Below are 23,065 nucleotides of genomic sequence, written 5' to 3'. Positions count from 1 at the left end.
GCGAATAACTTTACATCTGAGGCGTTTAAAGACTCCATTTGTCCATTATTTATTTCTACAGAAAATGTATAAAAGGCTCCATTACCTTGTATCTTACGTTATGGCCCCGTAGAAGCAGTTTTTGTAAAAATAGGCTAACGATTGTGTCATAACCACGCGACTCTCTGTCGCACAGTAGAGAGATTACCGTATGGACAGGAGGAGAAGCTCGCGGGCAATCGGGGGGACGTGGAGGCAAAATGACAAAATAATTCATCAGAATACTTAGCAAAAGTTTCGGTAACACTTTAAAATACGGATCCTTCGTTAATGAATAACTACACAGGAACAAATGAGTAACACAATATTAACAATCTAGTAACTACAGTTAACTAACAAGTAACTCTTATTAACGAATTAGTAAGTAATAGCACACAGATTTAAGTGGTAGTTCACTATTAACTAATCAATAACTACTATTTTTTAATACTTCACAGAGAACTACTGAATTTTTTACAGATTTAAGTGGTAGTTCACTAATAACTAATCAATAACTACTATTTTTCAATACTTCCCAGAGAAATAATGAAAAAAATTCACAATTCATGCAAAACTAATAACTAATGCAGGACAAATTACTAGCACTAGATTAACATTACTGCTAGATACTGTACACTAATTATAAATATGTAATAGCGTAGCAGACTTGGGAAAGCTGTCAATAATTAGCCTATGCACTGCTGTCTTTTAGAGAACTATTCATAAACTAAATAATTTTTAAGAATTGTTTTTATAAATGCACTTGTCTGGAACACTTACCCTGTGGCCGACTTTTCGGCATTCCTCTGGACTGGCTTTGAATAACTAGACTCATCATGGTGAGTACTGGAACATACTGAGTCATCAGCCATCCAAATACCAGTTATTTTATTAAAGCTTGAGTCATTTGAGACACTTGAGTCATTACTAACATGATCTTCACTTTAGAATACGGATCCAAATAGGGGTATGTAGTAACACTTGAGTCATTACTAGTTAGTTAACATGATCTTCACTTTAGAATACGGATCCAAATAATTAGTAGTTCCTATAGAGGTATGTAGTAACACTTGAGTCATTACTAGTTAGTTAACATGATCTTCACTTTAGAATACGGATCCAAATAGGGGTATGTAGTAACACTTGAGTCATTACTAGTTAGTTAACATGATCTTCACTTTAGAATACGGATCCAAATAGGGGTATGTAGTAACACTTGAGTCATTACTAGTTAGTTAACATGATCTTCACTTTAGAATACGGATCCAAATAATTAGTAGTTCCTATAGAGGTATGTAGTAACACTTGAGTCATTACTAGTTAGTTAACATGATCTTCACTTTAGAATACGGATCCAAATAGGGGTATGTAGTAACACTTGAGTCATTACTAGTTAGTTAACATGATCTTCACTTTAGAATACGGATCCAAATAATTTGTAAGTCCTATAAAAGTATGCATTAACACTTGAGTCATTACTAGTTATCATGATTCCATGCTGTAGTTACTAATGAAGAGCCAACCCGAAAGGGTAGAATCATCTAATCATTCACAGGATATATATACACACACATATTTATATATATATATATATATACATATACATATGAACAAAGAGACATACATAAAAACAATTTTGAGAGGTAGGTTAAATAATAAAATAACTGGTATTTGGATGGCTGATGACTCAGTATGTTCCAGTACTCACCATGATGAGTCTAGTTATTCAAAGCCAGTCCAGAGGAATGCCGAAAAGTCGGCCACAGGGTAAGTGTTCCAGACAAGTGCATTTATAAAAACAATTCTTAAAAATTATTTAGTTTATGAATAGTTCTCTAAAAGACAGCAGTGCATAGGCTAATTATTGACAGCTTTCCCAAATCATAAGTCTGCTACGCTACTACATATTGATAATTAGTGTACAGTATCTAGCAGTAATGTTAATCTAGTGCTAGTAATTTTTCCTGCATTAGTTATTAAGTTTTGCATGAATTGTGATTTTTTTTTCATTATTTCTCTGGGAAGTATTAAAAAATTGTAGTTATTGATTAGTTATTAGTGAACTACCACTTAAATCTGTAAAAAATTCAGTAGTTCTCTGTGAAGTATTAAAAAATAGTAGTTATTGATTAGTTAATAGTGAACTACCACTTAAATCTGTGTGCTATTACTTACTAATTCGTTAATCAGAGTTACTTGTTAGTTAATTGTAGTTACTAGATTGTTAACATTGTGTTACTCATTTGTTCCTGTGTAGTTATTCATTAACGAAGGATCCGTATTTTAAAGTGTTACCAAAGTTTCTCCTGCTCCAGCTCATGGACAGCTCCTACTCACACTCTCCGTCTCTGCAAGTTTCGGAAGGGAATGATTCAGATTTCTCTTGGCACAGCTACTAGAAGACAGACGGGTTGCTCACGTCACATCTACGTCGTCAAGCTCAGTGTGAGTCTGCGCAGTATGCTCAGCCATCAGGAAGTGAGAGCTTCTAATTGACTTCACTTTTCTCCGTTGAATCCAATGGGGTCGCTGTGTCCAGTTTATATACTGTCTATGGAAACAGCATGGCAAACAAACAAGCGGTGCGTCCCAATTCGCATACTATCCGTCCTAAATAGTATTCGAGAATAGAATTAGTACGTCCCAAATCGTAGTATGTTGAAATGAGTGTTCCAAAGATACCCGGATGGTCTACTATCTCCGGTCAGAATCCGAAGTGCAGATCGATGCGCACTCTAACGGCTAATATTGCCCACAACCCATCGCGCGCTGGACGAGGATTCGGTTAGAACTACAAACACGAGTGAAAAGTGTTAAAAAACTACAGACATGGAGGACACGCGAGTCCGGCGGTTATACCTGCGTCATTTTTTTAATCGTGAGATTAACGTTTTTTTTGGCCTAGCAAACTTTGTCGTTTTTTTCACATGCTATTGCAACAACTAGTACTGTTAGAAAAACTACAACACCGCACCGGATCTAGCTAGACCGGAAACAAAACAAAAGGCACGCCACACACTTGTTTGGGCTTGCGAGCCGGCCAAAGACTAGTAGGCTAACATTACGCTTTGAGTGGATGGCGAGCGCGAGACGCCGAAATGGATGCCAATAAGATTCTGAATGGAAAGTTTACTTTTAAAAAGTTGCCAAATGGTTCCATTGACAAGACCGAAGTGATCTGTGTGTTTTGTCGTTGTGAACTGAGCTATCATCGCAGCACGTCCAGTCTGAAACACCACTTGATGCAACAAGTCGCACATCATCAGAAGAAAGAGTCACTCGCACAGGAAGTGTCAACCCGATGGAATAGTACCCTGGAAATGATCAAGTTTGTTCAGCGGATTGCTGAACCTCTGAGAGATGCACTGGCCCTGCACACAACCAACTTCACCATGCCAACAGCTACTGAGCTGGAGAAACTGAAGAAGCTCGAGGCTGTGCTGGAGCACTGCAGGTCATTTATTGTCTATCCATGTCGTGTGTGTATATCTGTTTGTTTAATAATCAAAGTAGGTCTGTGTCAGAACAGTAATGTTAATGATTGGGTGTGTGTTTATGTGGGTGCGGGTAGGCTATGCATGTGTGAAAGATCGGAGTGTGTGTGTGCGTGCGAGTGTGTGAGTGAGTGAGTGAGTGAGTCAGTGAGTGAGTGAGTGAGAGAACTGTGTGAATTACAGTAGGCCTAACTAGTTCCCCACTAAAGTGCTTCTCTATATTATTGCAGGTATGTGTCTGAACTTCTGGGAGGAGAGAAGTTTGTGTCTTGCTCAGCGGTGCTGTCAGCGTTGTGTCATCTGTCGCGAGTGATGGAGGTCAATGAGGACGACCCAGCTTACATGATCAAGTTCAAGGGAACCTTCGCAGCAGACATGGATGGTCGCAAGGAGAAGACCAACATCACATGGCTGAGAGTTGTGACAGCACTTGACCCGAGGTCAGATTGCCATGCTTCATTCTTACACTCATCCTCATTCTCAGCATTGTGTTTCTTTCAGTGTGTTTGTTTTGTTAGGTTGCTTGCTTCTTTACTTTGTATTGTTGAGTTTAGCACTGTAGAGATAGGGGTATTGTCGCAACTTTGTTATACCTGCACCTGTACTTGTATTAAGTTGCATTTCATTTCATTTCAAGGTTTAAGGACCTCAAGTGTCTGAGCAAACCTGACAGGGCTGAGGTGTGGGGTACGATCCGCGCCTTGCTCCAGGAGATGGAGAGGGAGAGACCTGCACAGCCGGATAACCAAGTCACGCCTGAGCCTCCTACGAAGAAACCAACTCTCATGCTTGCACACAAGTCTTTGTCTGATGAAGAGGAGGACAGTATTGAGCAATGTCTGGAGCGCTACAAGGCATAGCCTCTTACTGACATGGATGACTGTCCCCAGGAATGGTGGTCCACACATGAACCTTCTGAAAGGTTGTTTTCACTGTCTGGGCATGTTGTACAAAAGAAGCGAGCTTCCCTGTTGTCTGAAAATGTCAACAGGCTTGTCTGTTTGAGCAACTGGCTCAAAGCAAAGAAGTAACCGTTACTGTTCATTCTTTCTGAAATAAGAGGCTGTGTTGATGAGCCTCTGGTGAATAAAGAGCAGTAGCCTGACTGCTATGTTCAAAGCAAACTTGAGAAAAAGAAAGTATTAAGCCATGGTTTAACTGCACTATATAAGTCCTAGTTTACCTTACATGTGCATTTTGTAATTTTATTTTGTATCGCCCTGTTTTGATCCCTTAGAAAGGGCTGTTGAAGTGGCTGTTTGTGTGACAAAGTATTTTGTTCATCCTTTTATTGATGGACAGTGTTACATTGTGTAAAAGTTATTTGCTCCAAGTGTGAATGTTAGAGTGAAATTGAACACTACAGTATATGCCAATGTTGTTTTCAATAAAAAAAATTAAAAAACATTTGCACAAAGCAAGCCGATCCACTTTTCCATGTTGATAAGAGCATTAAAATGAGAAAAAATAATGGGACAAAAAGAAATCAAGGGACATTTAGAATAGATAAAAATGTGCTATTAATTGCGAGTTACCTATGACATTAATGCGATTAATCGCGATTAAACATTTTAATCGTTTGACAGCACTAAAAATTACCAAACAATACTGGCACCCATCCATATCCCACTTAAAAAAAAAAAAAAACTAGGCTAGATAGATTTAATGGACAGAACTAAATACAGTTTGTATTTCTTCTCTTTCATTTAAGCCGCTGGGGAATCTTGTGTTGAGTTTTTGGATCCACCAATGTTCCTTCTAAAGTTTTTTCTGGTTGTCCAGTTGGGGTAGTGATCTATTCCCTGAATGTATCATTTATGTAGACCATGTCTGCGAAAGTGGTCTATCAGTATAGTCCCCTTGGTTTTATCTCTCTGGGTTCTGACGTTTTATCTATGGTGGTAAAGTCTTGTTTTTTAATGGTATTTTGGGTTTGTCCAATGTATTGTGTTTTGCATAGGGTACATGTAATGGCATATTATGCAGTTTTTTGTATTCAGCGGGATATTTTGTAATGTGACCACTTCCGGGCGTCTCCAGGGTTTCATAGTTCTTAGAAGCCTCTGAGGTTTTTCTTCCACTTGATATTTCAATAGTCAGATGTGAACCAGTGTATCCCGAAGGTTTGTGTTTCCTTTGAACACAGCAACGTTGGATGGGTGCCAGTATTGTTTGGTAATTTCAGTTTATTTATAGTAAATTTGGTAGTGGTGAAGGAATATGTGTAGATTGCCGGTAACAGAGCTTGGTTGTCTCTGGGTGGTTTAGGCCTTGAGTTTGTGTTGTTTTGGTTGTGATCTTTATAGATTTTTGTCTGGGATAACCTCTTTTGCGAAGAGCTTGAAATAGAGGTTGGCGGATCAGGAGAGAAAGAGTCCATTTGAGGAGAGAAATCTCCAAGTTTCTGCTTGCTGGGCTTCTTTGGCTGCTTGTATTGCTGGGCTTCTTCCGGCAGGAGCAACTGATGGAGCACTAGTTGATAACCAGCAAATGGGCTTCTACAAAATGCAATCAACAGCTGCCAGAGCAGCAGCATAGAGGAAAATAAGCTGCGTTTACACTTGGCATTAACATGCGATCACCAATTAACATCGGATCATCAGCCAATCAGGACACGGTGTGTTTACATTTGTTCACATCAAGTGGAGTCTGTATCTGGATAACAGGAGACAGGAGCAGCGAACTCGATCTTGTCTACTCTTCACTTCTGTTCTCGATCGGAGAACCCCCCAGAGTTCCTCCCTGTACACTGCACGACAAATGCAGTGTATGTTCTCGCTAAATTGCTCCCAAATGTAAGATTGTTATATCATAATAGAAGAATAAGTACCCCTTAGTTCTACAGTACTTTCAGTATAAATAATTTGTTAATTTTCCTGGTTGTTACCCCTTTATTCCCAAAACTTTACATATTGTTCCCTCATATCTACACTTGCGTACTTTATAGGTACGTTATAATTACAGAAAGGTAATTACCTAAAGCGTTTCCATATATTCTTAATAAAATATTAATAATATTGATAAAACTTTATTTTCTTAATTAAACATATTCTTAATCAAATATGTTAATACAACAAAAGTGGTCTTATCCTTACCTCTTTCACCTTGAATTCAACTCTGTACAGCCGTTTCTGCACACACACTTTACTCTGTAATGCTCTCCAGCCTAACACTCAGCACTATGTTAAATTCATTGTATTATAAATACAATACATGTAACAGTTCCGTACTTACCCATATACAGCTTTTCCAGGAAATAAAATAATAAACCATTATACATAATATATAAGCTAAATACGTCAAACAATGAGGCAGGGTAATTGTATTCTTATGCATAGTACACATATATAACGGGTGTAACGGTTCACAAAATTCATGGTTCGGTTCAATCCGACACAGTGGTGTCACAGTTTGGTACGTTTTCGATACAGCAAAAAGAAAGAAATGCCAGAGAAATTTCCATGAATTAAAAAAATATATATATTTATAAATAGATAAATTAAAAAATATATATATATATGTATTTAAAATAAATGTGAGTTTTCCTACATCTTGAATTTTTTAGTTTTATAAATGGGGGTAATATTTGAAGGATGAACAAATAATGTTTTGGTCATCACATGAAAAATAACATTTAAATATGATAATATTTGAGTTTTGAAGTGCTGGAAAAAGATGTGTGACGTGACTATTCCTGCCAAACTTCCATGATTAGAGTTAGTGTTACTACAGTAAATCAATGGTGAATGTTGCTGATCTGTGGACTTAAAGCCTATAACTAGTTCATTCATGGCACAATGTTTCACCTGGTTTACACGTCAGCTCTGTTTCTCTGAATATCAACATAGCTCACTTACATTCACTAAAATATTGTAACATTAGCGATATACTGATTCGAAAAGGAAGTGTCAGTGATTCAACGCAAAGTGTGGTTTGAACACCCCGCCCCCCAGCTGAACTGGAAGTTTCGATTGGTTTTGCACCCGAGTCAGACCTGTCTATTATTGGCTGAAGCGCTTATGATCTGTCTGTTATTGGCTGAAGCGCTTCAGACCTGTCTATTATTGGCTGAAGCGCTTATGATCTGTCTGTTATTGGCTGAAGAGCTTCAGACCTGTCTATTATTGGCTGAAGTGCTTATGATCTGTCTGTTATTGGCTGAAGAGCTTCAGATCTGTCTGTTATTGGCTGAAACGTACAGACCTGTCTGTTATTGGCTGAAGCCAAAGATTATAGAAGTACCAAGAGTCGAAACTCAATAGAACGTTCCATTGCAACAAACGCACCCATGCGCAGATCTGCAGCTCCGCCATCTTGGACTGAACGCAACACAGCTGTCATAGAATTGAACGATACCGGTTCCAATTCAAAAGCGGTTAAGGGAACTAAATAGTAGTTTCTAGTTTTTAATATCTCTATAGCAGACATCCCAAGTCTCCCGGAAGTTCCAGGAGTCTCCCGCATATTGATAGCGGCTCCCTGATGCCCGCAAATTAGCTAAAATCTCCCGGAATCTAGAGCGAGCGAGCAAGAGCGCGCAGCTCCAAACCGTGTAGAGCACCTTGCGTGTGCTAGTGTGCTCATTTTTTGAGATATCAACCTAAAATGTGGAACACAACTTGTTCAGATTTTTTGCTTTCATTTTCTTGCAGTTATAGAGTAAAATATATTTTGTAATATTTTTATTTTATTTAGAGACACAATAGAGTTTCATTCCAGCTGTTACTGAACAAACCTGAATCAACTAAGAAAGGGTTTTTTTGTATTTAAAATAACATCCAGGTGTGTGGGAGTACGGTTGAAACTGAACTCTACAGGAATAAGGCTGTCCAGGACCAGGAATGAAGAATCTGCTTTACAGACCTGTAGATCAATCTGTTTTGCACACGTCACTCAAACACAGAAGCAGGAAGCAGGAAGAGTTTGTGAAAGAGAAACTGAAGTGCAGTTGAGCTGTTGTGTGTTTGTGTGTTTGTGTGTCTCATGCAGTAAAATGGCAGAAGCCAGAATTTCAGTGGATCAGGATGAGTTCCTGTGTCCAGTGTGTCTGGATCTCCTGAAGGATCCAGTGGCCATTCCCTGTGGACACAGTTACTGTAAGATCTGTATTACAGGCTGCTGGGATCAGGAGGATCAGATGAGAGTCTACAGCTGCCCTCAGTGCAGACAGACCTTCAGGCCAAGACCTGCTTTAGCTAAAAACACCATGCTGGCTGAACTGGTGGAGAAACTGAAGAAGACTAAACTTCCTGCTGACTGTTACGCTGGAGCTGGAGATGTGCAGTGTGACGTCTGTACTGGAAGAAAACACAAAGCTGTCAAGTCCTGTCTGGTGTGTCTGATCTCTTACTGTCAAAGTCACCTTGAACAACATGAGAGTTTGTTTAAAGGAAAGAGACACAATTTGACTGATGCCACTGGACGACTGCAGGAGATGATCTGCCAAACACATGATAAACTCCTTGAGGTTTTCTGTCGCACTGACCAGAAGTTTATATGTGTGCTGTGTACGATGGACGATCATAAAAACCACAACACTGTATCAGCTGCAGCACAGAGGACAGAGAAACAGGTATGAAACTACACACTGATGAAATAATGTTGACACTCTTTATATTGGCACCATATGATCAGGAAACATCATTCACACTGCAGACGTCACAGAAGTGAACAGAAGCTGTAAGTGGACTTTCACTGCTGAGCGTATTTGTGCTCCGCGTTTAACTTAACAGAAAATATAGTGAAATTAACTGTAAACATTGATCAGCACAAACTTTTGTAAAACAGGCTTTAATGAAGCAACATAAAATAATGGAAAATATTCACCTGTTGTTTAACAAAATATATCTCTGTCAAGAATAACGCAAGTTTGAACACAGAGTTTCTGTTCAGTAAATCTGACTCCATTTAAACTATATAGAGCTGCAGGTCTGTTACGGTACGGATCCACTTGTCCATGCGACACTTCTGTCGTGCCACACTCCACTTTATTCCTATGGGTGACGTCAAGTGACTTTAACGCGTCCGCAAAGCATGGGAAGGCGGCGCTGCATTTGAAAAAATGCTGCGTGTCAAAAAGCTGGCCGATGCCCATCTTTATGCAAATGAATCCGTTGAACGCGACGCGACTATCCAAGAGAAGTAGAGCACATGGAGACTGGGGGAAGTCTCTCGTGGCTCCAAATGTTTTAAAACAAGCGTGCCGCACAAGCCCTGAAAAGTGAAGCCAAAGCGTCTCGATCGCCCCCCGGTGACTGGTCCTAGTATAGGTCATAAGCCCCGCCTCCCCATGTTATTTAACGGCACGTGAGACCAACTAAACAATTAAATTACACTTCAAATATCTTTTTTCCAAAGATGGTTTCTGTCATTTACTGTAGTTTTTATCACGCTGATGTAGGTTCAAGTGTTTGTTTTTAAAATAAGTTTGCTTTCAGTTAGTTATAAAAAAAGTGCAGGAGCGTATGCTTGGCGGGCCTTGATTTCGCAGCTTTACCTCCTGCTATATCAAACAGATCTGGTCCTGAGATGTCGCGGATGAGCTCCAACGTCACCCGAATCAAATCATCCACCCGCACCAATGATTTTCTCTGATTTAAGTCTCTGCACCCGATGGTCAAAGTACTATTATTCTTATGTGTTGTTACGCGTGAGGATAAATGGATGATCATCACCTTCAACAGCGGAGTCGGCGATGGTTGATGCGCACATCTCTAATGGTAACATAATACACTGATTAATGAGTGCTGCTTTTAAATGAACATTTCTTTAAAACAAAATTTATTTGACAGAATTTCATTTTCTTAATGGCATAAACAGGCTTTACTCCCTTGAAACTTAAACTGGAATGGAACATGCTCATATTTTAGAGAATGTAGTTCATATTTTCGTTAATAATGATTTATCATATCCACCCGCAATTAATCAGAATGTTATTTTTATTACTTTTATTACCCCCGCGGGTATAACCGCGATCTGCGCATCACTATAATCATTTTGTCTGCTTCTGCATCCATTGCATATCGAGCTCTTATACTTCATTTTCCGGGTCAGAACGTCTACATTGGGTTGTTTTGGCAGTGTATAGTGTAAATGCAAATATCGGATACGTGCCACTTTTAAAAGATGATGTGAGCGTGACAGACGAGAGCAGAGCTCTCAGACTAAATATGACAGACAGTATTGAACACAGAGCGCTTGCTGAGGCACAGAAGCTAACGCCGGTCAGACCGGAGGTGCTTTTATCCTTTCCTGGTTGTGATGTCACCCACACGTGATGTTCACTCTCGCTATTGGACTAACTGTCACATGTGCTTCAGATGCAATCACGCAGGGGCATTAGGGAACTATTATTTATTTTTCTTATTTATACTGTTTTTATTTCTATGTTCAATTTGTGGAAAGGAGTTCAATTATGAGGTCACACACAGCCTCAATCAGAAGTTCTGGATGCTCATAATTCATGTACAGTAAGGTCTGAAGAGACTGAAGAGACAGGAGAAAAGCCAGTCAGTTGAGTTTGTGGCAGAACCTTTTAAAGTGCTTGTATATTGTTGTCTTTCAATGCATTTGATAATTCATACTCATAAAGTAGAACTGAAATTACATTAATTAGAACAGGGGTTTTCAAAGTCTAAGACAGTGAGCCTCCCTTTTGACACAACTTACCCAATGGTGCATCCTCACTTTTATCATTGTTTGTGCTAACATGATAACTCAGATATAAATCAGATATGTGCCAATGCGACTGTCATGTAAACAGGCAGATCGGATTTTCTGAGGCATTAGGTTACGTCTCCGCGGTTTAATGACGAGAGCAATCTCGACGCGCATCTGCGAAGGGACGGATGGCCTGACGAAACGCCATGTCGTCGTAGGAGAGGATGTGGACAAATGTTGACACAACATATCAAAGGTTGGCTTGCTCATCCTAAAATTTCGGACCCACTGCTCCTCGTTAAAGCCAATATTTAAACACAATATGCTCCCACCAGTCCTGAGATCTCTCTCGCACACAATAACTGAAGCATGCGCAGGCTGCAATGATGGCACTTTCGTCCTCCTCCGCCTCAAAATCATGGTGATGTTTGGTGAACTTTACATATATATCGCAGAGCTAGCATCAAGCATATTTCGCGTTCGTCCATCTGTGCAAGTAAAGAGAATTTAACCCTTTAAGCATGCGCGATGTTTCAGATAGTATGGCAAGTTTAAACACATGAACCGGATATGGGTCACAGCTGAAAGAACGTGTAAACGGACGGTCAAAAAAATCGGATAAAGGTAACAAATCAGAATTGGGCATCAAGACCAGCAGTGTCAGAATAATAACAATTTAACTTTTTTAATTTATTAATTTAAACTAATTATTAGGCTATAATTTTGCCACTCTCCCCACACTTTGAAAACCCCTGCATTAGAAGATTATTAGTTAAAACATTTTAAAATGAACCTGCAGACTATTTTTCCAGTCATGAATTTTGTCATTGAGGATTTCTATAAAATATTGTGCAAAAATCTCGTCTCGTGAGATAAGTGTCTCAATCATCCCTTCAGGAGTTTGAACCTCCAGCCATTGGTTATTAATTCTACTGTTACTGGATTCAACTCTTCACATGATGATATAGTGACAGTATAAAGTGCCATCTGTGTTATTGGTTTGTGCTGCAGAAGCAGCTGAAGGAGACGCAGAGGTCGTTCCAGCAGAGGATCCAGCAGAGAGAGAAAGATCTTCAGCAGCTGAGAGAGGCTGTAGAGTCTCATAAGGTGAGTCTGGAGAAGAAGAGAAGTTTGAGAAGTCTCAGTCAGGACTCACTGAAGCTCACTGTGTGATTGTGATGTGTGTCCTAACAGCACTCTGCACACACAGCAGTGGAGGACAGTGAGAGGATCTTCACTGAGCTCATCCGCTCCATTGAGAGAAGCCGCTCTGAGGCGACACAGCGGATCAGAGATCAGGAAAAGACTGCAGTGAGTCGAGCTGAAGAACGACTGGAGCGACTGGAGCAGGAGATCAATGATCTGAGGAGGAGAGACGCTGAGCTGGAGCAGCTTTCACACACACAGGATCACATACATTTCCTGCAGGTAACAGAGATCCAGAAGAACAGGTTCATAGTGGACTTTATTAGCAATGCTTCAACATACTGAAACCACACAAAACCTGACCTTGGGATCGTGTCCTAAGAGTCCTTTTGGTTCTCTTACTAGAGGTTCTCTCGTATTGCGTAAGTTGCTTACGCTACGGGAAAGTTGTCTTTTCTTGAGATCTGAAGCCAAAAAATTATCCTTAATTTTGTATTTATTGTCAACGCAGTGCGGCAGCCAGCAGACCATAGCAGGCTGTATAAGCGTGCTCATTGGCTGTCCTGCGGCAACTGCAGCAGCCTATCGGTGAGCCCTGCGTGACAGAATGGGTGTGGCTAGCGTGTATAAAAGAAGGGCTCACAGGCTGAAACTCTGATTTTCATGTCTTCAGCGAAGCTCTACGCATCGCTGGACTCTGAGAGAAGCCGCCGCCGTTCAAACAAGCGACCAGTAAGCTTAGGACAGTGTCTGAGGAAGCCGGTCGTCTTCGCCGCCTTCAGCCATCCGTGCCTGCTACGCTATCCGGCGTCATATATCCTTTTTCTGCTGTGTGTGTTTGCCGCTGCGACACACACTCTTCTTCTAAAAGAGAAATTTCCTACGAGGCGTTGTTTCAAATGCCTCGCACCTCTCACTTCCCGATCTCTCTCTCCCTCTGCTCGAGCGGTGCAAACTGCGCCGTTCGCAAGGGATGTCAGAAGCGGACTTTCTTTACAAGAAAGCTACCCCGCCCTCGCACGTCACTCACCGGCAAAAGGAGAAAAAGAGAGTGTTTTAGTCCCGCCGAGGCCGGACCCACCTCCATTTCTCACACATTTCTCAGTCCCCTCCAGTGTTTGGAATAACGCCGTTTAAAAGAACGGCGTTAGGTAACGACGTTATTTTTTCAGTAACGGGGTAATCTAACTAATTACTTTTCTCGTCATTACAACGCCGTTACCATTACTGGACGTTAAATGCGGTGCGTTACTATGCATTGATTGAATAAACTGTGTAATCCGAACGCACCCCTGGCTCGCACAGTGAGTGAGGAGGTGGGTTAATAACGAGGTATGTGTTTCATGGTAGCCAATCAGAGCCAGTGTTTTTACACACACGCCAGCACACGCGCCACACACACACACACACACACACACACACACACACACACACACACCAGCTAAACAGAGATTCGATGAAGCAGCAGAGATGGTGAGTCAGTAGCAGTCTATGGTCAGGAGCAATCCGACGAAAAGTTGGCATTTTCAAGGTGAAGATATAAGCACTAACGTTACTTCAAATTCATTGAGGTCAAAGGCTAGAACTAGGAGTGGAACGGTACATGTATTCGTATTGAACCGAAAGAGAGAGAGAGAGACTCGCGGGCGCGATTGAAAAGTTGCAAAGTGGTTACATTTGTGTGTGTGTGTGTGTGTGTGTGTGAGAGAGAGAGAGAGAGAGAGGCGCGATCGAAAAGGCGCAAATTGTTTACATTTGTGTGCGTGTGTGTGTGTGTGTGCGTGCGTGTGTGTGTGTGTGTGTGTGTGTGTGTGTGTGTGTGTGTGAGGCGCGGACGCGATCGAACAGTGGAAACAAAAACATAATCCGTAATTTTGTTTATATGTTGTTAATATTTGTTTATTTTGTCTTCGGGCAGAAATAGCGAAGCTTCTGTGCAAAGGGGCCATAGAACCGGTACCTCCTTCTCTGAGCGAGTCAGGCTTTTACAGCCGTTACTTCCTCGTGCCCAAGAAGGACGGAGGTCTGAGATATTTGAACAAAGCTCTTATGAAAAGACCGTTCAAAATGCTCACAACCAGACAGATCCTCGCGCAGATTTGCCCGGGTTTATTACCCTCGATCTGAAAGACGCTTACTTTCAAATCCAGATAATACCCCGTCACAGGCCATTCTTGAGATTCGCCTTCGACGGTCAGGTATATTAATACACCGTCCTGCCGTTCGGCCTGTCTTTAGCACCCCGTACATTCACGAAGTGCATGGACACGGCTCTCGCTCCCCTGAGATGTCAGGGCATGCGATTTTTGAACTATCTGGACGATTGGCTGATTCTAGCACAGTCAGAGGAAGAACTTATTTCTCACAGAACAGTGCTTCTCAGCCACCTGGAATGCCTGGGTCTCACGGTCAACTGGACCAAGAGCTCATTACTGCCCAGTCAGTCAGCCTCTTTTCTGATTTTAGAACTGGACTCTGTGGCAATGACGGCCCGGCTGTCGACACAGCGCGCGCGCCGTGTTCAACGCCTGGCCGCGTCTTTCCAGATGGGCAGCGCCGCACCTCTAAAAACATATCAGAGGATGCTGGGTTGTATGGCATCAGCTGCAGCAGTGCTTCAGCTGGGTCTACTGCGTATGCGCCCGCTGCAACGCTGGTTGAACGCTCGAGTGCCTCACCGAGCCTGGGCGTCCGGCGGCATACGGATCAGAGTGACTCAGAGCTGCGTTTCAGCACTGAGACCCTGGTTAGCGGCCGACTGGTATCAGCGGGGAGTGACAATGGGAGCCATCTCGCACCGAAATGTTATCTCGACAGACGCCTCCAACTTAGGTTGGGGCGCTCTTTTCGAGGGCAGACCGGTCTTTGGCCTGTGGTCAGACCAGGAGAAATGCCTCCATATAAACTGTTCGGAGATGATAGCGGTCGAGAACGCGCTCAAACGTTTCATCCCACACATACGGGGCCACCATGTTCTAGTCCGTTCGGACAACATGTCCGTGGTGTCCTACGTGAACCACCAGGGCGGTGTCAGATCCAGGAATCTCTGCAAACTGACAGAACGCCTTCTCGTGTGGGCTCATCACTCGTTGCACTCGCTGAGAGCCGCACACGTATCGGGCCACATGAATGTTGGCCCAGACAGACTGTCCAGAGACAACATTCCCCCGGGAGAATGGTCTCTGCACCCTCAGACAGTCCAGTCACTGTGGCGCCTTTTCGGCAAAGCGGAAGTCGACCTTTTTGCGTCAAAAGACAACGCTCATTGCCCGAGATTCCTCTCAAAGACCTTGCCCAGCTGCCCGCTGTACGCTTTCCCTCCGATGTCACTGTTACCACAGGTAATCAAGAAGATCAGGGAAACCAACACTCAGTGCTCCTCGTAGCCCTGCGATGGGAGAACCAAACCTGGTTCCCAGAGCTGGTGAGGCTGTCGCACGTAGCCCCATGGCCGATCCCGGTGAGGAAAGACCTTCTCTCCCAAGCCGGTGGATCAATTTGGCATCCCCATCCAGAGCGCTGGTCTCTGCATGCGTGGATAATCAACGGATACCCGTTGCTTTGCCAGAAGGGGTCGTGAACACGATCACGCAGTCTAGAGCTCCTTCTACGAGAAGACTCTACGTGTCTAAATGGTCAGTGTTCTCCAAATGGTGCGCTACAAAGAGCCTGGATCCACGCACGTGTGGGGTTTCGTGGGTGCTTTCCTTCCTTCAAGAGCTGTTGGACAAGGGCAGGTCCCCTTCCACGCTCAAAGTGTACGTTGCAGCTATTGCAGCGTTCGCAGAGTCAACGCGCAGCCGTGCGATAGGAAGGAACGAGCTCATCATCCGCTTCCTTAGAGGAGCCAGGAGGATGAACCCCCCGCGGCCCCCCTCGGTTCCTATTTGGGATCTTTCTTTGGTCCTAGAGGCCCTGAAAGCGTTTCCCTTTGAACCGTTAGAATCCGTGGATCTGAAATACCTCTCGCTCAAGACCGTTTTCTGATAGCCCTGTCTTCAGTAAAACGTGTGGGCGCTATCTGTTAGCCCCGCATGTCTCGAGTTCGGAGCAAATGACTCTAAAGTCATCCTCAAACCGAGACACGGTTACGTCCCCAAGGCGATTGGCACTCCCTTTAGGGCGCAGATCATCTCCCTATCGGCTCTGCCAGCATCCGATAGCGAGGACAGTGATAACCTCCTATGCCCCGTCAGGGCGCTGAGAGTTTACATCACGTGCTCCGCCGCCTTCAGGCGTTCTGAGCAGCTCTTTGTTTCGTTTGGCGGGCGCACCTAGGGTCTCGCACATAGCCTGTCCAGATGGATAGTGGACGCTATCGCAGAAGATTATGCGTCAAAACACCTGCAGTGTTTGCCCTATGGGCATCAGAGCCCATTCCACGAGAGGCATGGCTTCATCGTGGGCTTGGTCCAGCGGGATTTCTATCCACGACGTTTGTATGGCGGCAGGCTGGGCCTCCCCCTCTACATTCGTGAGGTTTTTTAACCTGGAAGTTCCACGCGCGCAGACTACTTCATGTACTACTAGCTCTTCTGGTTGAGCTGCACTAGGGATGAGACTCTCTATATATAAACCGGCGGAGCCGCTCTGTATTTCCCAGTCATATGCTTATGCACTGGTGCTGGCCCGCGTTGCTGGCCGCCTATTCTCCACTCAGCTGCGCTAGGGGTTTATACTCTCTATACATAGACCGGGGGAGCCGCTCTATTTTCTCCCTATGATGTGCTTATGTACTGTGCTGGCCCGCGCGGCTGGCCGCATTCTCCACTTTATACATAGACCGGCAGAGCCGCTCTGTATTCCTATGAAGTGCTTATGACATGTGCTGGCCCGCGTTGCTGGCCGCCTGTTCCCGCATGTTGTGTTCCTCGGGCTCCCCCGGGACTCATGCAGTGGATGCTCGGCGCGCACGGCGTTGACAAGGGGTTCCCGTAGCGTAAGCAACTTACGCAATACGAGAGAACCTCTCGTAAGAGAACATACTCGGTTACCTAACGTAACCTCGGTTCTCTCTAGAAGAGGGAACGAGTATCACGTAACCTGCCGTGTCGCGCCGCGAGCTTATTCACGTCAGTCTATGAAAACCAGAGTTTCAGCCTGTGAGCCCTTCTTTTATACACGCTAGCCACACCCATTCTGGCAGGCTGAGGCGCGTGGCTCACCGATAGGCTGCAGCAGTTGCCGCAGGACAGCCTGCTATGGTCTGCTGGCTGCCGCACTACGTTGACAATAAATACAAAATTAAGGATCATTTTTTGGCTTCAGATCTCGAGAAAAGACAACTTTCCCGTAGCGTAAGCAACTTACGCAATACTCGTTCCCTCTTCTAGAGAGAACCGAGGTTACGTTAGGTAACCGAGTACGATTTCAGTGTCACTAACTGCTCAAAAGTTATAAATAATGTTCAATCTACTCATAGATTTTGAACTGCTTTTCCTGAGCGAATCTACTCAAGTCTACAATGAGACCAGGGCCGTTTCTGAACATTTTGCCCCTTCCCAAAACTTACACTCTCAAAACTGAAATGTTTAAGTACTGAAATGATACTTTTTCATAAATTATATAAATAAGTTGTTTCTTAACATTGAAATGATTCTCAACTGATGTACATTCATTATTTTTTTCTGCTCTCACATTGGTTGTAGGAACAACATTAGCGTTCGGTGGTTCAGCGTAGTTTGTTAGCAAGGAAAGTTTCACAGGTTCCAGTTCACAGTATCCAAATCTAAACTCATTTATAGTAAATTGATTGTCCAGTTTATTTTCTATAGAGATTTCTAGTTTCTAGTCTCTCCTCATCACTCGCTGCCCAATCACTAATAAAAAACATCGCTCTGTATTCACTCCGTGTCAAAATTAATTCAGTGTGTTTTTAGATAATGGCAATCTCTAGACACACGATATATTCAACGAAAAATAAATGGACAATGTTTAGAATAAAATGAGAAATGTTATATTATTTCCTTTAATACAACTGTATCGTTTCTTCACTTTTAATAATGCAACAGTAGCCTATTGTTTTTTCAATAAAACTTAAATTGCTTTATTAAAAGTTAAATTACCCCAAACCCAAGCATATATTAAATTATTGTTTAGTACTTCACATTTCATAGAAAATAAAATGAACGGGAAAAAAATCACATATTAATGCCTTTTCATCACACAAATATGAATTTAGCAAACTTTGCTCTATAATTCTGTGAATAAAACAAAGGTTTTATATTTAATGTGAGAGAGATGTTGTATATTACTGACCTCTAGATTTTATTTCCACATGAATGAATCATTTTCAGGTTTCCTGGACACATTTTATTTATTAAAATGATGTATTTTTCAAGCTAATATTGAGCTTAAATTGATTTCCTAGGAAGTTCACATATAGTGTAAATGGCAAACGCTAGAACTTGTGTCTCTAATGTCACATAATGACTATGAGAAGAATGAAGCTGATGCTGTGAAAGTGCTGGATTGAGGAGAGTTACTAAAGATCAACAAGGGCCGCACAAATCTGACAGTAGAGCAGGTTATTGATGAAGTGTGGAGGTGATGAGCTTTGATTTCTGTTTTCTCTAGAGTTTCCAGTCTCTCTCAGCTCCTCCTGAATCTACAGACGTAAATGACAATCTCTTCAGTTCTCTCTCCTCTTTTGATGGCGTGAGGGAATCTGTCCGTCAGCTGAGAGACAAACTGGAGGATTTCTGCAAAGAGGAGCTGAAGAAGATCTCTGACAGAGGTAAAGTCCTGGAGATTCTGCTCTCAGAAATTATCCTCCATCATCTCAGATCATGTAGAAATGTCTTAGGAACGGATGCAGGGATCATTTTCTCGACATGATAATCACACTCTTCATGTCTGTTGATTTCCACAGTCACTTTCTCCAACATTGTTCCCAGGACCAGGAACGACTTCCGACAATGTAAGTCACTGAGAAAACAAGCAGAAAAACTCACTGAGTGTGTTCATGTTCTTCCTGGAGAAGTGAAAGAAAACATGACAGAAGAGTTTTAGAGTTGATCATGTAAATGATGATTTGCTCAGGATATCTGGTAAACTGCACTGAGACACTGATGATATATTGAACATGAAGAGTTCAGATACATTAAAAGATCAGACAGATTCATAATTCCTGATTCTGATGTGTTTTATCTCCATCAGATTCCCGTCATCTCACTCTGGATCTGAACACAGTGAATGAACGCCTCCGTCTGTCTGAGAGGAACAGAGTGATTACATACACTTGCTCAGAAGAGTCGTATCCTGATCATCCAGACAGATTTGATGTGTGTCGTCAGGTGTTGTGTAGAGAGAGTGTGTGTGGACGCTGTTACTGGGAGATTGAGTGGAGTGGAGAACGTGTGTTTATATCAGTGTCATATAAGAGCATCAGCAGGAAGGGATCGGGTAATGAGTGTTTGTTTGGATATAATGATCAGTCCTGGAGTTTGATCTGCTCTTCCTCCAGATACTCATTCATACACAATAACATAGAGACTAAACTCCCTGTAAAGCCCATCAGCAGTAGAACAGGAGTGTGTGTGGATCACAGTAGAAGAGGAGTGTGTGTGGATCACAGGAGAAGAGGAGTGTGTGTGGATCACTGGAGAACAGGAGTGTATGTGGATCACAGTGCAGGAACTCTGTCCTTCTACAGCGTCTCTGACACAATGAGCCTCATCCACACAGTCCAGACCACATTCACTCAACCGCTCTATCCTGGGTTTGTGGTTTATAATGAATCATCAGTGAAACTGTGTTGATGAATCAGGATATATTGTAGAGAGATTCTACCCATTATACTTTGAGCTGCATGATAAGTCAAGTCTCTTACTTTCTCTTTATTACATTAACCCCCTGGGGTCGGCGGTATCGCCAGCGATGCCAGCTCGCTTTTTTTTTTTATCAGTTCAAAAGAGATTCATTTTGCTCTGTTGACTTTGATATTACAAACAAGTTTCATACATCAATCGATTCTGTTAAATGTGTATTATTTTTGTGTATACTCACAATAAAAACAAAGTGTTGTGCTTTTTGCCAAATAAAGAAAAATAAACACGAAGCGAGTTCTGCCTTCTCTCTGTCAGTTAAGTCCATTCTGAAACACGTCCGAAAATGAACAATAACTCAGCGAATACTGAGTCAAACAGGCATACAGACACACAGGCATGAAGCTTGAATTCTCTTCTTTTAAATGAAGTAATTTATATAAAAAAAAAAAAAATATTCTCAGCTTGTGAAATCTGTATTAAAAGAGAGCGATTCCAGTCGAGCTCATTAGAGCTCATTCAAATGTAATGTGACCACGCCCCGGAGAGCGCGCTATTCAAACGCAAATGACTGAGGCAATCCACGCAAACCTGTGAACGCCCCCATATCAGCTCGAGAAAACACAAGTTTATTCAGATCATTACTTGTTTACACCGTCTCGCAGCGCTGTGAGGAATAATAATAATGGAAAACGTACCTCAGAAGTGCTGGTATATCGAGGAGCAAGGATCCGACTGAGCTGAGGAATACTGTAGTAAGTTTTTTTTCCTTCTCAAGTGAATCGCGTTTCTGTTTGTGAATGAATGAACGGCAGAGATGCGCGCTGTTTACCACAGCTCGCAAAAAGACCGTTTAAATTTAAATCGCGTGTGAATGAATGATGATGTTTTAGCAAACTGTATTGCTATACTGAGATGAGTAAAAATCGACTGAAATATGTTGAAATAAAATGTAGGCTATTTGTATAAGCAACGTATTAAACTGCAAATTAACATTTATATGCCCTTGTGGAAATTGCAGTAATTTGCAAGAGACAACTTCTCACTTTGAGCACACGAATGCGTGTGTCGTTTATTTTACCAGGTAAACAAAACCACGGAAGAATGGCGCTGAACCGCGTCCTCTGTAATCACGCCTTCCCAACATCTTAAAGGGACCGCGATCCCTGAACAGTTATGCAGAAAAACAGTGTACAGAACTACACTTAATAACAAAGGTGAATTATGTCTTTCACATTCACTACACACGTCCCCCCAGAATTCACCATAACAGAAAAACCAAACAGTCAACGTGGAGGTGGGCGTATCAACCGGCCACAACGACTGCGCTGTACCGAAGGTCGAAGAGACCCCAATGCAGCCGGTGTAACGTCATTACACGGGTGAGGGGCATGGAGTGTGGGAGGCTTGAGTGGGATGGGAGCACAGGGTGGGGGCAGAGCAGGAGGCCGTCCGCGTCGTGGGGGCTGGGCCAGGTCAATGGGCCTAGCCACGTCCAAATGAGCCGGTTTAAGGCGGTCGATGGAGAGTCGCTCCGGTTTGCCACCCCTGTCCACCACAAAGTGTTTGTCCCCTGCCTCCAGAACCCGGAATGGGCCCTCGTAGGGTGGGCGTAGTGGTCCCCTGTGGGCATCGTGGCGAATGAAAACATAGTCGGCTGTTTGAAGTCCTGCGGGGATGTGTGACTGAGGGAGGCTGTGACGGGAAGTGGGGATGGGTGCAAAAAGCCTTGCATTATCCAGTAGAGTAGACCGCTGGAGAGAAGCAGACCAGGGAACGGTGGTGTTAGGGACAAAATCCCCTGGCACTCGCAGCGGCTGTCCGTAAACAAGTTCCGCAGATGAGGACTGAAGGTCCTCCTTTGGTGCAGTCCTGATGCCCAGCATCACCCACGGGAGCTTGTCGACCCAGTTGCTGTCTTTGAGGCTGGCACGCAGGGAAGCCTTCATCGACCTATGAAAACGTTCACAGAGTCCGTTAGCCTGCGGGTGATATGCAGTCGTGCGGTGGAGTTTCACTTCGAGGCTCTGTGCGACAGCGTCCCAAAGCTCAGACGTGAATTGCGCACCTCGGTCAGAGGAAATGTCCGAAGGGGTACCAAAACGGGCAATCCAGGTGCCAATAAATGCCCGAGTCATCTCGACAGACGTCACAGATGTCAGTGGCACAGCCTCAGGCCAGCGGGTGGTCCTGTCAACCATGGTTAACAAATATGTGAAACCTTGAGAGCAGGGCAGAGGACCAACCAGGTCCACGTTTACATGGTCAAAACGCCTCTCAGGAACCGGGAATGATTCTAATGGGGCTTTAGTGTGGCGGTGTACTTTGGCCCGTTGGCACTCAACACAGGTGTTAGCCCAGTCCCTAACGTCCTTCTTGAGGCCGTGCCAAACAAATTTAGCTGCAACAAGTCTCTGTGAAGCTTTCGCACCTGGGTGGGAGAGACCGTGGATGGCATCAAACACTTGTCGTCTCAACCCCGAGGGAACGATTGGCCGAGGACTACCTGTGGAGATGTCACACAGGAGCGTTGTGCCGGCATCGGCAAAAACCACGTCCTCAATCTGCAGTCCAGTGGTAGAGTTTTTCAGATGTTGCACGTCTGGGTCTGTGGTCTGAGTCGCGGCCATGTGGTTGTAATCTAAACCAAGATGGACTGCCCCTGCCACGGCCCGTGATAGGCAGTCCGCCACGTGGTTGCTCTTACCGGCAAACGTGCTGCAAGTCCGTGGTGAACTCGGAAATGTAAGACAGATGCCGTTGCTGGCGGGCAGACCACGGCTCAGCCACCTTGGCCATGGCAAAAGTCAGCGGCTTGTGGTCCACAAAAGCAGTGAAGTGTCGGCCTTCTAGCAGGGAACGAAAGTGTCTAATGGCGAGGTAGAGACCCAGCAGCTCCCGGTCGAAAGTGCTGTACTTCCGCTCACAAGGGCGCAGCTGACGGCTAAAGAAAGCCAGCGGCTGCCAGGCCCCGCCCACCCA

General features: G+C 43.5%; 2 protein-coding genes across 2 annotated transcripts; both read left to right on the top strand.

Moving 5' to 3' along the window:
- Positions 1–2,321: 2,321 nt before the first annotated feature.
- On the top strand, positions 2,322–5,209 carry LOC311298336 (uncharacterized protein). Its single transcript, XM_084421162.1, has 3 exons — positions 2,322–3,472; positions 3,743–3,952; positions 4,150–5,209. Exons 1-3 carry the CDS (start codon positions 3,117–3,119, stop codon positions 4,370–4,372), a joined length of 789 nt encoding a protein of 262 aa, XP_084277288.1. The 5' UTR covers positions 2,322–3,116; the 3' UTR covers positions 4,373–5,209.
- A 3,210-nt stretch (positions 5,210–8,419) lies between these two features.
- On the top strand, positions 8,420–20,375 carry LOC311298312 (tripartite motif-containing protein 16-like). The gene is made up of 6 exons (XM_084421123.1): positions 8,420–9,084; positions 12,183–12,278; positions 12,366–12,599; positions 18,894–19,053; positions 19,189–19,236; positions 19,476–20,375. Exons 1-6 carry the CDS (start codon positions 8,506–8,508, stop codon positions 20,075–20,077), a joined length of 1,719 nt encoding a protein of 572 aa, XP_084277249.1. The 5' UTR covers positions 8,420–8,505; the 3' UTR covers positions 20,078–20,375.
- Positions 20,376–23,065: the final 2,690 nt, after the last annotated feature.

The sequence above is a fragment of the Rutilus rutilus genome (genome assembly GCF_951802725.1).
Source record: "Rutilus rutilus genome assembly, chromosome: 10".
Taxonomy (NCBI): Eukaryota; Metazoa; Chordata; class Actinopteri; order Cypriniformes; family Leuciscidae; genus Rutilus; species Rutilus rutilus.
This window is presented reverse-complemented; position numbering and strand designations above follow the sequence as displayed.

What these genes read in the sequence shown, in the direction of transcription:
- LOC311298336 (XM_084421162.1), top strand. Translation starts at nt 3,117, where the DNA reads ATGGATGCCAATAAGATTCTGAATGGAAAGTTTACTTTTAAAAAGTTG. An exon ending in GCTGTGCTGGAGCACTGCAG is followed by an intron (nt 3,473 to 3,742) that starts GTCATTTATTGT and finishes ATATTATTGCAG; the next exon opens with GTATGTGTCTGAACTTCTGG. An exon ending in GTGACAGCACTTGACCCGAG is followed by an intron (nt 3,953 to 4,149) that starts GTCAGATTGCCA and finishes TTTCATTTCAAG; the next exon opens with GTTTAAGGACCTCAAGTGTC.
- LOC311298312 (XM_084421123.1), top strand. Translation starts at nt 8,506, where the DNA reads ATGGCAGAAGCCAGAATTTCAGTGGATCAGGATGAGTTCCTGTGTCCA. An exon ending in GAAGAAGATCTCTGACAGAG is followed by an intron (nt 19,054 to 19,188) that starts GTAAAGTCCTGG and finishes TGATTTCCACAG; the next exon opens with TCACTTTCTCCAACATTGTT. An exon ending in CAGGAACGACTTCCGACAAT is followed by an intron (nt 19,237 to 19,475) that starts GTAAGTCACTGA and finishes TATCTCCATCAG; the next exon opens with ATTCCCGTCATCTCACTCTG.